The 13,066-nt window shown below is 50.2% G+C and overlaps 1 protein-coding gene across 1 annotated transcript in view; it reads right to left on the bottom strand.

Moving 5' to 3' along the window:
• The window catches only part of LOC100607258, a 153,954-nt gene extending 141,788 nt beyond the window's left edge, over positions 1–12,166 (bottom strand). Inside the window, 6 exon segments of the mRNA XM_030797618.1 lie at positions 502–636; positions 715–880; positions 3,486–3,556; positions 6,808–6,968; positions 8,286–8,339; positions 12,100–12,166. Of these exon segments, the coding sequence (XP_030653478.1) occupies positions 502–636; positions 715–880; positions 3,486–3,556; positions 6,808–6,968; positions 8,286–8,339; positions 12,100–12,166 (654 nt within the window).
• Positions 12,167–13,066: the final 900 nt, after the last annotated feature.

The raw sequence follows: 13,066 nt of genomic DNA, 5'->3' as shown, positions 1-13,066 counted from the left end.
TGTGCCTATAATCCCAGCTACTCTCAAGAGGCTGAGACAGGAGGATCGCTTGAGGCCAGAAGTTGAAGGCTGCACTGAGCCATGATCACACCACTACACTCCAGCCTGGGTGACAGAGTGGGACTCTGTCTCTAAGGAAATAGGTACATACATACATACATACATAAAATAAAATTCCTTAAGGGAAAGAGGAGAAGGGAGGGGAAGGGGAAGGGAAGAGAGGAGGTAAAGGAAGGAGGACCAAGAAGAGAAAGAATTGGAGGAGAGGAAAGGAAGAGCTGAGGAGGGAGGAGGGAGGAGGAGGAAAAGGGAGGAGGGAGGAGGAGGAAAAGGGAGGAGGGAGGAGGAGGAAAAGGGAGGAGGGAGGAGGAGGAAAAGGGAGGAGGGAGGAGGAAAAGGGAGGAGGGAGGAAAAGGGAGGAGGAGGAGGAGGGAGAAGGAAGAGGGAGAAGGAGGGTCTGGGAGAGTATCAGTCAGGGACCTGGCCCAGCCCAGCACTTACGGCCACTCCAGGCAGGGCCTGAGAATGCAGCGATGAGTGTCCGCTGCGCAGGGAGCACCGTGCCAGGTCCTTTGTCTTGTGTAGCCAGTCCCCATGGCGCTGGTATGTGGTGGGACATCGGCCCAGGATGTCCACCTGGGCGGACAGGGTGGGGGACAGGTCAGCCTTCTGGCCACCTCTACCCCCCACCCCCTTCCCATCTCCTGGCCTCACCTCATCAAGGGTCTTGGGGCTGTGGGCCCCTGGGTGGCCCTGGAGGAGGCTCAGCACAGCACGCTTCACGTTCAGCACCCAGCGTGGCTCAGTGGGATGGGGACACAGGTGGGCCACACGCCCAGAGTGCAGGATGAAGCGGAGCGGGTTACGGCCCAGGACAGCCCTGCAGGAGGGCGGACAGGGGTCAAGCGGGACCCTCCAGTGCCCCAGGCCGCTTGCAGACTGCCAGAGGCCACAGCAACCCTGCCTTCCTGCAGGCCAGCCCCCATGGGAAGCTCCCAGGGAACCCCACATCCCCCCAGCATATAGCCTTTGTTCCCTCTGCAGCTGGGCTCTGGGGCAGCCAACAGTGCTCTGAGCCACCCCAGCCTTTTCACCTCTGGAACAAATGGACAGGTGTGTGACACAAGTGTCAAAGAATAAAAGGCTGAGACTCCAGGAGGTGCCTGCATTCCAAAACGCCTCACTTAATCCCAAGGAGCTGAAGGTGTTCTGGATGTGCCACCCCAAAATATGCCACTTGGGAATGTTGGCTTTTTTGTGGACCAGTCTCGCTCTGCTGCCCAGGCTGGAGTACGGTGGCGCGATCATAGCTCACTGCAGCCTCAACCTTGTAGGCTTAAACGATCCTTCTGCCTCAGCCTCCCGAATGCCTGGGACCACAGACATGCAGCCACCATGCCCAGCTAATTTTTCAACTATTTGTAGAGATAGATTCCCGCTACGTTGCCCAGGCTGATCTCAAACTCCTGGGCTCAATCAATCCTCCAGCCTCCGCCTCCAAAGCGCTGGGATTACAGGCATAAGCCACCGCACCCCAGCCTCTTGTCTATTTTGAACCAAGGACTGTATTTGTTGAGAAACAGCAAATACAGGGAGAGGCTTTCTCTGAGCTCCCCTCTTCTGCCTAAAGACAGATCTTCCAAAAGGAACCTAATGTTCAACGCCGTCCAGGGAGTTTCATCCACCTGGGGAGAGCAGCTCTCATCCTAAGAGAGGATGGTGCAAGTGGACACCACACCCAGACAAACTTTATCCCACACTAGCACATCTCCTGCCTCTTCTTCCAAGGGTCCCTTCCTCTTTCCTAGAAACCATCTACTGCCCTCTAACTTGCCTCCCTCCCTCCTCCCCTTCCCCCATGATAATGGTGTATAAGCTCCCAAGTCTCACCACTCTGGGGAGCTTTCACTCTTTCATTCCACGATGCCCCTGTGCGTATAAAAAAATCTACCTACCTCTTCTCCTAACATCAGTTTATTTCTAGACACAGCTATTGAACCCAGGAAAGTAGAGGGAGTCTTTCCCTCCCCTACAGATCCCACCAGGGAGGTAATTGTCATCCCTCCACCCACATTCCAGATGAGGAAACAGGCTCAGAGCAATGCAGCGTCTTGCTCGGGGCTCCAGCTGGGATTTGAACCCAGGCAGGCTGGCTCTGTAGTCTCAGGATGCAGAAACCCTGAACTGGGAGTGACTTGAGACTGTCATTGTTGAGACAAGGAAATGAGGTCTCGAGACGGGGGCCTTCTCAGGGGATATCACACAGCAAGTCAGGGAAGGAGCTGGCACCAGAAATCACCCAGTGCTCCTCCCGCCTGCCCTTCCCCTGGCAGAAAGGTGCCTGGGTCTGGTATCTGCAGAGTGAAGGGATAGGGAAGGTGGGAGGTAAGGGGTGGTGAAGTCCTCCTTCCCTGCGTGGAGGTAGAAGACAGAGATGCTCCAAGACGAAGGGGAAACTGCCAAGTCCCCAGACCCTACAGGCTATAGCAAGACAAAACCCTGGGGAACAGATGTGTCGCCCCTTCTACCTTCCAAGGGGGCAGCTGTCACTCTCCAGCTCCAACTAAAGCCTGGAGGTCTTCTTAAGGCAGTCCCCTGGGTCTCAGGCCTTGATGGAGAGAAATGCTAATGGCACCCACCACTCCCAGAATAGCAAGTGTCAGTCTGGCCTCCAGGAAGTGACAACCCCTGGCCCCGCTGACTTAGCATTTCTGATGAGGAGCTGGGGGACAATAGTCCCCTTGGAGGAGACCCTCCCCTTGCCTTTCAGTGAGGATCTGTCTGTCCCTCAGCAGCATCCCCCATCCTGGTATCCCTAGACAAAGGCTCTATTTCTTAACAAATGAATTTGCAATAAAAACGGAAGAGGAATCTGCAGAGAAGGGGTTGTCTTCAGGCTGGCGGCCACCCTGAGCTTTGAGGCCACTGAGGCCACTGTCAGGGAGGCCTGGGAAACAAGCCACAGGGAGAATCCCAGACTTGGCTGGGTCACAAAAGAGGGGCTTAGCTTGGGGTGGGAGAGGATGGGGTCTCAGCAGAGTGGGGGAGGGGAAAAGCAGACCTCCATGGGCCCGGCAGTCCCATTAGCTGGAGTCTTCCAGAACACACTCAACAACGATGCCCAAGGGGTGATCAGCAAGCATGAAATCTGGACATGCTGGGGGTGACAGGCAGAACTACGGGATGAATTCCTCCCGCCAGGTAAGAGAAAAGCACCTGCAGCTATCTGGAGTCACCCAAGGCTTCTACATGAAGGTAGCCCCCCAGCGGTCTTCATCAGTGCTTGACAAGGTCAAAACAAATATAGAAACTTCTTTGAACTTCAGTCCAAGATGGCATCTCTTTGCTGCAGAGGGGTCACCCTAACCGATTGTCCTAATCTAATTCAGTGCACCCAGAGCCCGACAGCTATTGAAAGATGGCAGAGGACTCACACCTCCAGCCCCATCGTGAGCAGGTCCCAGCCCCATAGCCAAGTGTCTTACCTCAGGCTCTCCGACTCCTTCAGAAGCTCCACCTTGGCCCCCAGGATGGATGTCACCTGGAAGTCTTGGAGCTGAAGCACAAAGCACCGTGAGTTGGTGACTTCTCCTGGGATACCCCAGGACCTCAGCAGCACCCCACCCACAAAGCAGTTCTAGGTCCCAGCAGGATACATGAACCCATGTTGGGGGCAAGGCAGAGAGACCATGCACGAAGCCTGGGTGGTGAAGGCTGAATGTCTCATTGAAATAGTCAAGTACTTACAGCTCCCTCCTAAATGTCTGGAAAGTTCTCATTTTGCCCAAAAAGACATTGGAAGTTTGGTTGAGGGATTCATAGGACTAGGCAGTACCAACAAGAATATGTTACATCGTAGAGCAGACAAAGGCTTTGCCCATGATGAAAACTTGTATATCCCAGTGTCACCATGAGGTGAGCGTGGCGGGTGAGTGGAGGGTAGGAGGGGATGCAGGCTGCAAAAGAAGGAAGACTTTCTAAAAATGGAAAATATCCTCCCTAAAACAACTGATTTCACTGTTTAAATTTAATAGAGCCAGTCACGGTGACTCACACCTCAGCACTTCGGGAGGCTGAGGCAGGCGGATCACTTGAGATCAGGAGTTCGAGACCAGCCTGACCGACATGGTGAAACGCCATCTCTACTAAAAATACAAAAATTAGCTGGGTGTGGTGGCGGGCGCCTGTAATCCCAACAACTCAGGAGGCCGAGGCAGGAGAATTGCTTGAGCCGGGGAGGTGGTGGGTGCAGTGGGCCAAAATCACGCCACTGCACTCCAAAAAAAACCAAAAAAAATTTTGATAGATTTTGGCCGGGCACGGTGGCTCACACCTGTAATCCCAGCACTTTGGGAGGGCAAGGCAGGCGGATCACTTGAGGTCAGGACTTCGAGACCAGCCTGGCCAACATGGTGGAACCCCATCTCTATTTTTTAAAATAAATAAAAAATAATTTTTTAAAAGGATGAAGTTCTGCTACATCCTACAATAGAGAGGAACCTTGAAAATGTTAAGTGAAAGAAGCCAGATACAAAAGGTCACATATTATGTGACTCCACTTTTTTTTTTTTTTTTCTTTGTGTGTGACAGAGCTTTGCTCTTGTTGCCCAGGCTGGAGTGCAATGGCGTGATCTCAGCTCACAGCAACCTCCACCTCCCGGGTTCAAAACATTCTGCCTCAGCCTCCTGAGTAGCTGGGATTACAGGCATGTACCACCATGCCCGGCTAATTTTGTATATTTAGTAGAGACGGGGTTTCTCCATGTTGGTCAGGGTGGTCTTGAACTCCAGACCTCAGGTGATCTGCCTGCCTCAGCCTCCCAGTGTGCTGGGATTACGGGCGTGAGCCACCGCGCCCGGCCTATGTGACTCCACTTATATGAGGTACCTAAAAACAAGCAAGTTCATAGAGACAGAAAGCAGAATAGAGGTGACCAGAGTCTGCAGGGTGGGAATTGGAAGTTACTGTTCAATGTGCACAGAGCTTCTGTTTCGGATGATGAAAGAGTTCTAGAGATGGAGAGTGGTGATGGTTGCAGAACGATGTGAAAGTACTTAATGTCGCTGAATTATAGACTTAAGATGGTTGAAATGGTGGTGTATTCCATATTATATTTTAATCACAGTAAAAAAAAATAAAAATAAAAATAAACCAGACACAAAAGAAAACATCCTGTACAATTCCATTAGAGAGAAGTTCAAAGACAGGCAAAACTCACTTATCGTGATAGAAATAAAAAAGGAAGCCTGGGCACAGTGGCTCACACCTGTAATCCCAGCACTTTGGGAGGCCGAGGTGGGCAGATCACTTGAGGTCAGGAGTTCAAGACCAACCTGGCCAACATGGTAAAATCCCATCTCTAATAAAAGTACAAAAATTAGCCAGGCATGGTGGAGTACACCACGCACTACCAGTAATCTCAGCTACTCAGGAGGCTGATGCAGGAGAATCACTTGAACTGGGGAGGTGGAGGTTGCAGTGAGCTGAGATTGTGCCATTGCATGCCAGCCTGGGTGACAGTGAAACTCCGCCCAAAGAAAAATAAGTTGTACCCTTGGGAGAAGTAACCAAGAGGAAGTATGAAGGAGGCTCTGGGGGTTATATTTTGTTTCTTGCTCTGGTGATCACTACACAGGTGTTTGGTTTATGAAAATTCCTTGTTTTGAAGATTTGTGATTTTTATACTTTTTTCTCTAAAAATATATTAATTAACCTCCCAAAGGGCCAGAAAATTTCCATTTTCACCTAGAGTCTTTGAAATACACCAGTTCTTTATATCCTTGCCAACATTTGACATTGGCAGCTTTTCTTAAGTGCTTAAAGCAAACAAATGAATAAAAGTGTAACAGAACACAATTTGCTTTGTGAAAACTGACCCTGCAGATAAAAACAACCACAAGTGTTTTGAAGGGTGTGAAAGGATGACAAAGACTAATAAAGCAGCAGCTCTGACATATTGGACAGTTTAAGAATTCAGAGGCAGCTCAGGGCCACTCCATGAAAGACCTCATCCTGTGGTCTACATGAAAATACAACAAAACAGTTTTGAGAAACTCTTGTTAGCAAGCACTCCAGCAGTACAAAAATGTATCACAATACGAGATGAGATGCCAACAGAAAATAAAAGGCCTTTTATGTGGGTTGAGAGGGTTTATCCAGGAAAAATATGAGGGTTATCAGAAATGGGACAGAGGCAAATGAGCAAGCACTTCTGCTTTCAAGAACATTGAGGAGCTTCCAGAAAATCTCAATGAAAAGAAATCTGCAACCACCAAGTGGGCCTAGCTCATAATTCTGCCTTAACCCAGGACTAACACCACTGGACCTTAGTGCTTGCCTATAACCTGAGCCTGTGGACCCAGGCACTGCAAGGCTAGTGTCCACAGGGCAGGCCTTCCTGGGAATAGACTTCCACCCAGTCTATTCCTTTGTCCAAAGGCCTTGGCTTGGTTTGACTTTGCACACACCATTGGACTTGCAGACATGGCTCTCAGTCCACCCCTAGGGCACAGTATGTCCCCCCTCTATGGCTCTTCTCACTCCAGGGAACTCCCCCAACCTGCCCTAAAAATATTCCTTCCTTAACCTCTGCTATTCCCCCATTGGGCCCTCTGTGGCACCTCTTACAACCAAAATTGCAAAATTTTCCCACATTCTTCTCAAGGGTCCTCACTTGCCAAATAGAAGATTCCTCAGAAAGCTCCTCTGTTGATTAAGCACATTGGAAATTGGAGGTGAGGGGCTGTGGCTTCCTCTTAGTCCTCCCCAGCATCAACGTGATCTCGCGGTTGCCCAAAGACACTCACCCATAAAGCCATCTGGCACGGGCCAAGCACATCAAGGACAGCCAAGCCTTGGAGGCCAAGACCACTCCCCTCCACCGGGACCTCCTGCAGACTGGTGCTGGTGTTGGTGGAAAAGTGATAGGTGTATCTGGTGCCCACAGGGAGGTGGGGCCCAGCTGACCCTGGAGGGCAAAGACGGACAGCAATGTCACCTTGAACCTGCAGCCCTCTGGGATCCCAACTCCACCTCCAGGGATCTTGCTTACACCTCTCTCTCTCCTACTGGGCCCTGAGCTGCCTGTCCTCAGCTTGGGGAAAGGTTGGGTAGCTGCATACCCTCAAAAGGGTGAAAAAGAAAATAAAGATAATAACAGTAAGTGCTCAATAAGTGCTAGCCAGTGTCATCATGGCCAGGCCTTCTAATATCAAGGTTTCTCTGCCTGGGCACTATTAATAGTTGGGGCCAGAGAATTCTGTTTGGGACAGCTGTCCTGTGTGTTGTCAGGAAATTTAGCAGCATCCCTGACCTTTACCCACAAGATGCCAGTAACACAGCCCAGTTCCGACAACCAAAAATGTCCCCAGACTTTGCAAAATGTCCCCAGGGGAGGGTCACAATCACCCCAGTTGAGAAGCATTCATCTACAGTAACTCAGTTAAGCGTCATAACCAGCTTTGAGGTGAATACTTTTTTTTTCTCCATTTTACAGAGGAAGAAACGGAGGCTCAGAGAGGTTAACTAACTTACACAATCCCCAGCTGGGATTCCACCCTTGGGAGTCTGACTACTCACCTATCACCTTGATGGAAATCAAGTGGGGCTGGTGGGGGCAGGGGGGGTTGGGGGGGTGGTAGGGTGGATTGTTATTCTGATCTTTACAGAAGACAGAGCTGTAAAGCTGGCCAGCCTTGGGGAATTTGTGGGTGAGGAGAGTAACTGCTCTGGGGAAGAGCTGATTTAGGGAAAAGAGAGGTCTGTAATTATCAAGCCAAATCTCTAACCTTCTATTGACGCCAGGGGATCAAGCGTGAAACCTAATTATAACATCTCACCCCTCCCCGTGGCTTGTGATTGAACTGACATTTTCATGTCAATTTCCTTGAGACAGAACCACACCTCATATTCCTAAGATGCTTCTCTCTTTCCAAAGAATTTCTTCCCAAGGCTCTTTCATCTGCTCCACTCCAAAATGCAAATGGCATCACCTGGCCAAAGACATTTATTCCACCTGGGGCCCACAGGCATGAGGAGGAAGCCTTAGGGGCTGGGATGGCTTAAGGCATTTTACTCTGAGCGTGCTATTTGTTTCTCTAACTCTGTGGGTGGCCTTTGCAAAACTGGCCTTGGTCCTCCCAACTGGTATCTTTGGGAGCATAGCCAGGGCCCTCTGGGGCTGTCTCTAATCCCATCTTACAGCTTCACCCCCATCGGGCCCTGTACTGGGCTCAGGCTCCCGGTCACGAGAGGTGTGATGAGGCATCCTGAGACAATCACTCACCTGTGCACGCAGTCATGCAGGAGGCCGCCTGCCCCACCTGCGAATCTGGAATTTCTGAAATCGCAGATCAGATGGAACCAGGGTGAGGCCAGAAAGAGGCACAGGATAGCCCCACGCTATGGGCCACTGACCTTATTCCAGGAAGAAGATGAGAAATGATAATGCCAGCTCTCCCCAGACTTTGCAAAATGTCCTCAGGGGAGGGAGGGCCACAAAGACCGGAAGCGATTTCCCTACCCTTTGTCCAATTTGCTCTTGCCCATCTTGGGTACTGGTACCATCATCCCTGATAGCTCAAGCTGCCAATCATTCATGTTTCTATATCCCTTATCACCACCCGAGTCCAATATGTCAGCAAACTCTGCCAATTCCGTCAACAAATGCAGGTCTCCATTCCTCCCATCCATCAATCCATCTACCCATCCCCACTCCCATCCATCCACCCACCCGTCCCTGCTCCTACCCATCCATCCAACCACTCCCACCCCCACTCCTATCCACCCATCCCAACCCCCCTCCTATCCATCCACCCACCCACTCCCTCTCCTATCCATCTATCTACCCACTCCCCACACCCCTCCTATACACCAACCCCCAACCCCCCTCCTATCCATCCACTCACCCACTCCCCCATCCATCCATCCACCCACCACCCCCTCCTATCCATCTATTCACCTACTCACCCACTCCCCCTCCTATCCATCCATCCACCCACCCCCAGCCCACCTCCTATCCACCCACCCACCCATCCCACCACTCCCACCTCCTATCCATCCATTGACCCTTCACTCCCACCTCCTATCCATCTATCCACCCATTCACCCACTCCCACCTATCCATCCATCCATCCACCCATCACTCCCACCTCCTGTCCATCCATCCACCCACCCACTCCCCCAGCCCCCCAGTCCATCCATCCACCCACCCACTACCCTCTCCTATGCATCCATCCACCTACTCACCCGTTCCCCCTCCTATCCATCTACCCACTCACCCACTCCCCCTCCTATCCATCCATCCACCTACCCACTCCCTGCTGTTATCCATCCATCACCCACTCACCTACTCTCCCTCCTATCCATCCATCCACCCACCCACCCTCTCCGCTCTCCTATCCATCCTAGTGACTTGCCCAGGAGCACACAGCTGGTTAACGGTGGAGCCTTAGGATTTGAACCCAGGCACTCTGGCTCCAGAGTCCCCAGCCATACCCTCATCCTGAATGAATCAGAGAGTAAGTGAGCAAATGAGTAATGAATGGAACACCAGCAAGACCAAGAGGCTGCTGCAGGAAATAGCAGGAGCTGGTGCCACTCCCTGTTGAGTGTCTCCCTTCTCCCACCATTGAAGGGGCAGAGGACAACCAGGGCATGAGCAGATGCGGTGAGATGGCCCCTCGGCCCCCAGCACAGACTGCTAAGGAAACTGCCAGGGATTCCATTCCTAGAGCTCCCTCCCTGGGAAGGCCAGCACCCCTCCCTCCCTCCCTCCAGCCACCCAGCCCTTCCACTGCCACCTGCTTTCAAGACTTGTTTCCCCTTTCTGCCAGCCACTTGCAGGATCTTTCCCAAGCATCACCCGTGCTCTCCTGTGCCTTAACCAGGCATTCATCTGCAGCCATTTCCATAGGATGGCATTTCAATAACACCACTTCCATCCTCAAAACCACCCCGCTGCACCTCGACTGGTCCTTGCTACACTTGCTGACCTGTTTAATCCCTCGAAAAACACACTGTGCCTGTGTGCAGTGGCTCATGCCTATAATCCCATTACTTTGGGAAGCCGAGGTGGGTAGATGGCTTGAGCTCAGGAGTTTGAGACCAGCCTGGCCAGCATGGCAAAACCCCCTCTCTATAAAAAATACAAAAATTAGCTGGGCGTGGTGGTGTACACCTGTGGTCCCAGCTACTCGGGAGACTGAGGTGGGAGAATTGCTTGAGCTGACAGGTGGAGACTGCAGTGAGCCGAGATCGCACCACTGTACTCCAGCCTGGGTAGCAGAGTAAGACCTTGTCTCAAAAAAAATAAATAAATAAAAGGAAAAACAAATCATTTCTTCAAAATGGGGAGGGGTGGGGGTGGGGTGCATTATATACTATTTTGTTTACACCTTCAAAACAATAGGACATGGTAGGGTTTTTTTCCCCTAAATATTTTGGCACATCTAACAAAACCCTCTTTGCGTTCAAGTACGATATCAATAGATAAAACCACATTTCAAAGACATTCAACCCAATCAATTTCCCTTCCAACTTTCCTTCAACCCTTTGATCACTTGGACACTGGGTGCCAAATTAAACATATGTGTGCATAATCATTACGTTCTCAATTGTGCACAAGCCCAGCCTCCTGCTTGTTGGCTCAACAGACAATCCCTACATCTGCTTTACTGCTCAGCTAGGCTACAAAGCAGCCTGGCCCACCAGCCTCCATCCACCATGACCTGCAGAAATGAGCTAAGCTCTGAGAGCATTGTGCTTGAATTAAGCCTGTACTCCTTCCATTTCCTGAGCACTTAAACACATTTAAAATATTTTTTAAATTTCAGAAAAATGAAGTTCATGCCATGATAAATTCATAACAGATTAACCAAGGATGAGAAAACGCTGCACACTGGAGGTAATAAATTCTTCAATCAGATCCTACTCACTTCTAGGAAGAGATCTGAAACGGACTGAAATCAGGGTCATCTCTAGCCAGCAAATGAAATCAAGTCCCATTTCAGCTTTCTCAGCTGTCAATTCTGATCAGCGTGCCTTCTTTTATGAAACCAACACAATTTACCAAGTACCTATGGCATGCCAGGCAGTGTTATATGCTGAAACGAAAGCCCAAATATCAAAACAATTACAACATTTAGAGTAAAAGACCCCACAACCTGGCCTGTGCTGTCCAGTATGTGGCTATGAAGCGTCTGAAATATTACTGGTTACAGAGAAACTTTCGTTTAATTTTAATTAAACAAAAAACCAACGCTCAATTCACTAATTAGAAGACTTTCAGCTGGGTGCAGTGGCTCATGCCTGTAATCCCAGCACTTTGGGAGAATTGCTTGAGACCAGCCTGGGCAACATGGTGAAACCCCATCTCTACAAAAAAATATTTTTTAGTAAAAGAAAACTTTCAAATATGTTTGAAATAACTTAGCACAGTAGCTAAACCTACTTTCTCAACTCTATGTTTTAAGAAATCTAAAGACAGATCAAGTATTTGCAATGAAAATTTAGCATCCAAATTGAAATACGTCGTAAGTATAAAATACACATTGAATGTTGAATGGGAAATATATCTCATTAATGCTTTCTATTGATTACATTTTCTAATTATATATTGGATATATTGGGTTAAGTAAAATGTTATTAATTTCACCTGCCTTTTTAAAAATCTGTATGTGTGAGTACTAGGAAAATTAATTACTTGCTTTTTTTTGTTGCTGAGACGAGGTCTCACTCTGCTGCCCAGGTTGGAATGCAGTGGCGTGATCTCGGCTCACTGCAGCCTCGACCTCCTGGGCTCAAGCTCAGTGGGTCCAGAAGGCAGCATTTTCTCACTCAGGGCTTCAGATCTGGTCTCTGCAGCTCCCCAACACCCGCCTTGTCTGAGTTTCCAGAGGATGCTGGTGGAGCATGTGAGTGAGAGATGAGGATTCACCTGTCATCTCTGGCTCCTCTTCCCCATGAAAAGCAAAACAAAAGGTGGGAGTGGAAAGGCAGGTGAACAGGCATCTGGCTACAAAAGCGCAGTCCCAGGCGCATCTGGGCGGCCCCTCGCTTCACTCCAGAAAGGACCAGGAATGCGCAGCAGTTTTACTTACTCTCCGCAGTCACTGCCATCAGCGGCCAGAACAGGAGCAGACCGAGGAGCCCCATGGGGGCCAGCATCACTCCCTGGGCCAGCCCTGTGCCACCAGCCTCAGGCTCCAGAGCAGCTCAGCGTGGTCCTGAAAGGAATCTTTTTCCCCAAAGAGGAGGGCTCAGCTTTAACCCACTCTCCCAGCCCAGGAGCGTAGAAGGGGAGGTGGGGGGCATTCAGAACAGAGATCCAGCCAATCAGAAGCCTCCAATAAAGTTATTAGCACCCCACCCGACAGAGAGGAGGGGAGGGGGCTCCTGACCAATGAGGGGGAAAAAAGCCTAGAGGGGGAAAAAAAAAAGCTTGACTACTCTTCTAGCCTTGTAAACAGAGATCTCAGGGCAGAAGGCAAGACGGTGTAGTGGTCGTTTCTTTTTAATTGCAGTGTAATTATATTTTAAAAACATAAAATTGACCATTTTAACCATTTCATTTATTTTAGAAGACAGGGCCTCAGCTGGGCGCAGTGGCTCACGCTTGTAATCCCAGCACTTTGGGAGGTCGAGGTGGCCAGATCACGAGGTCAGGAGTTTGAGACCAGCCTGGCCAACACAGTGAGACTCCATCTCTACTACAAATTTAAAAATTTTCTGGGCATGGTGGCGGGTGCCTGTAATCCCAGCTACTCAGGAGGCCGAGGCAGGAGAATCTGTTGAACCTGGGAGGCACAGGTTGTAGTGAGCCAAGATCATGCCACTGCACTCCAGCCAGGGCGACAGAGCTAGATTCCGTCTCAACAAACAACAACGACAACAAGGTCTCAATCTGTCACCAAGGCTGGAGTACAGTGGTGTGGTCATGGCTCACTGCAGCCTCCACCTCCCAGGCTCATGCAATCCTCTTGCCTCAGCCTCCCAAGTAGCTGGAACTACAGGCACTGTGCCACCACTCCCACCTAATTCTTGTATTTTTTGTAGAGACGGAGTTTC

This window comes from Nomascus leucogenys, chromosome 18, assembly GCF_006542625.1.
Source record: "Nomascus leucogenys isolate Asia chromosome 18, Asia_NLE_v1, whole genome shotgun sequence".
Classification (NCBI taxonomy): domain Eukaryota; kingdom Metazoa; phylum Chordata; class Mammalia; order Primates; family Hylobatidae; genus Nomascus; species Nomascus leucogenys.
The sequence above is the reverse complement of the archived record's forward strand: the minus strand, read 5'-3'. Positions and strand labels throughout refer to the sequence as shown.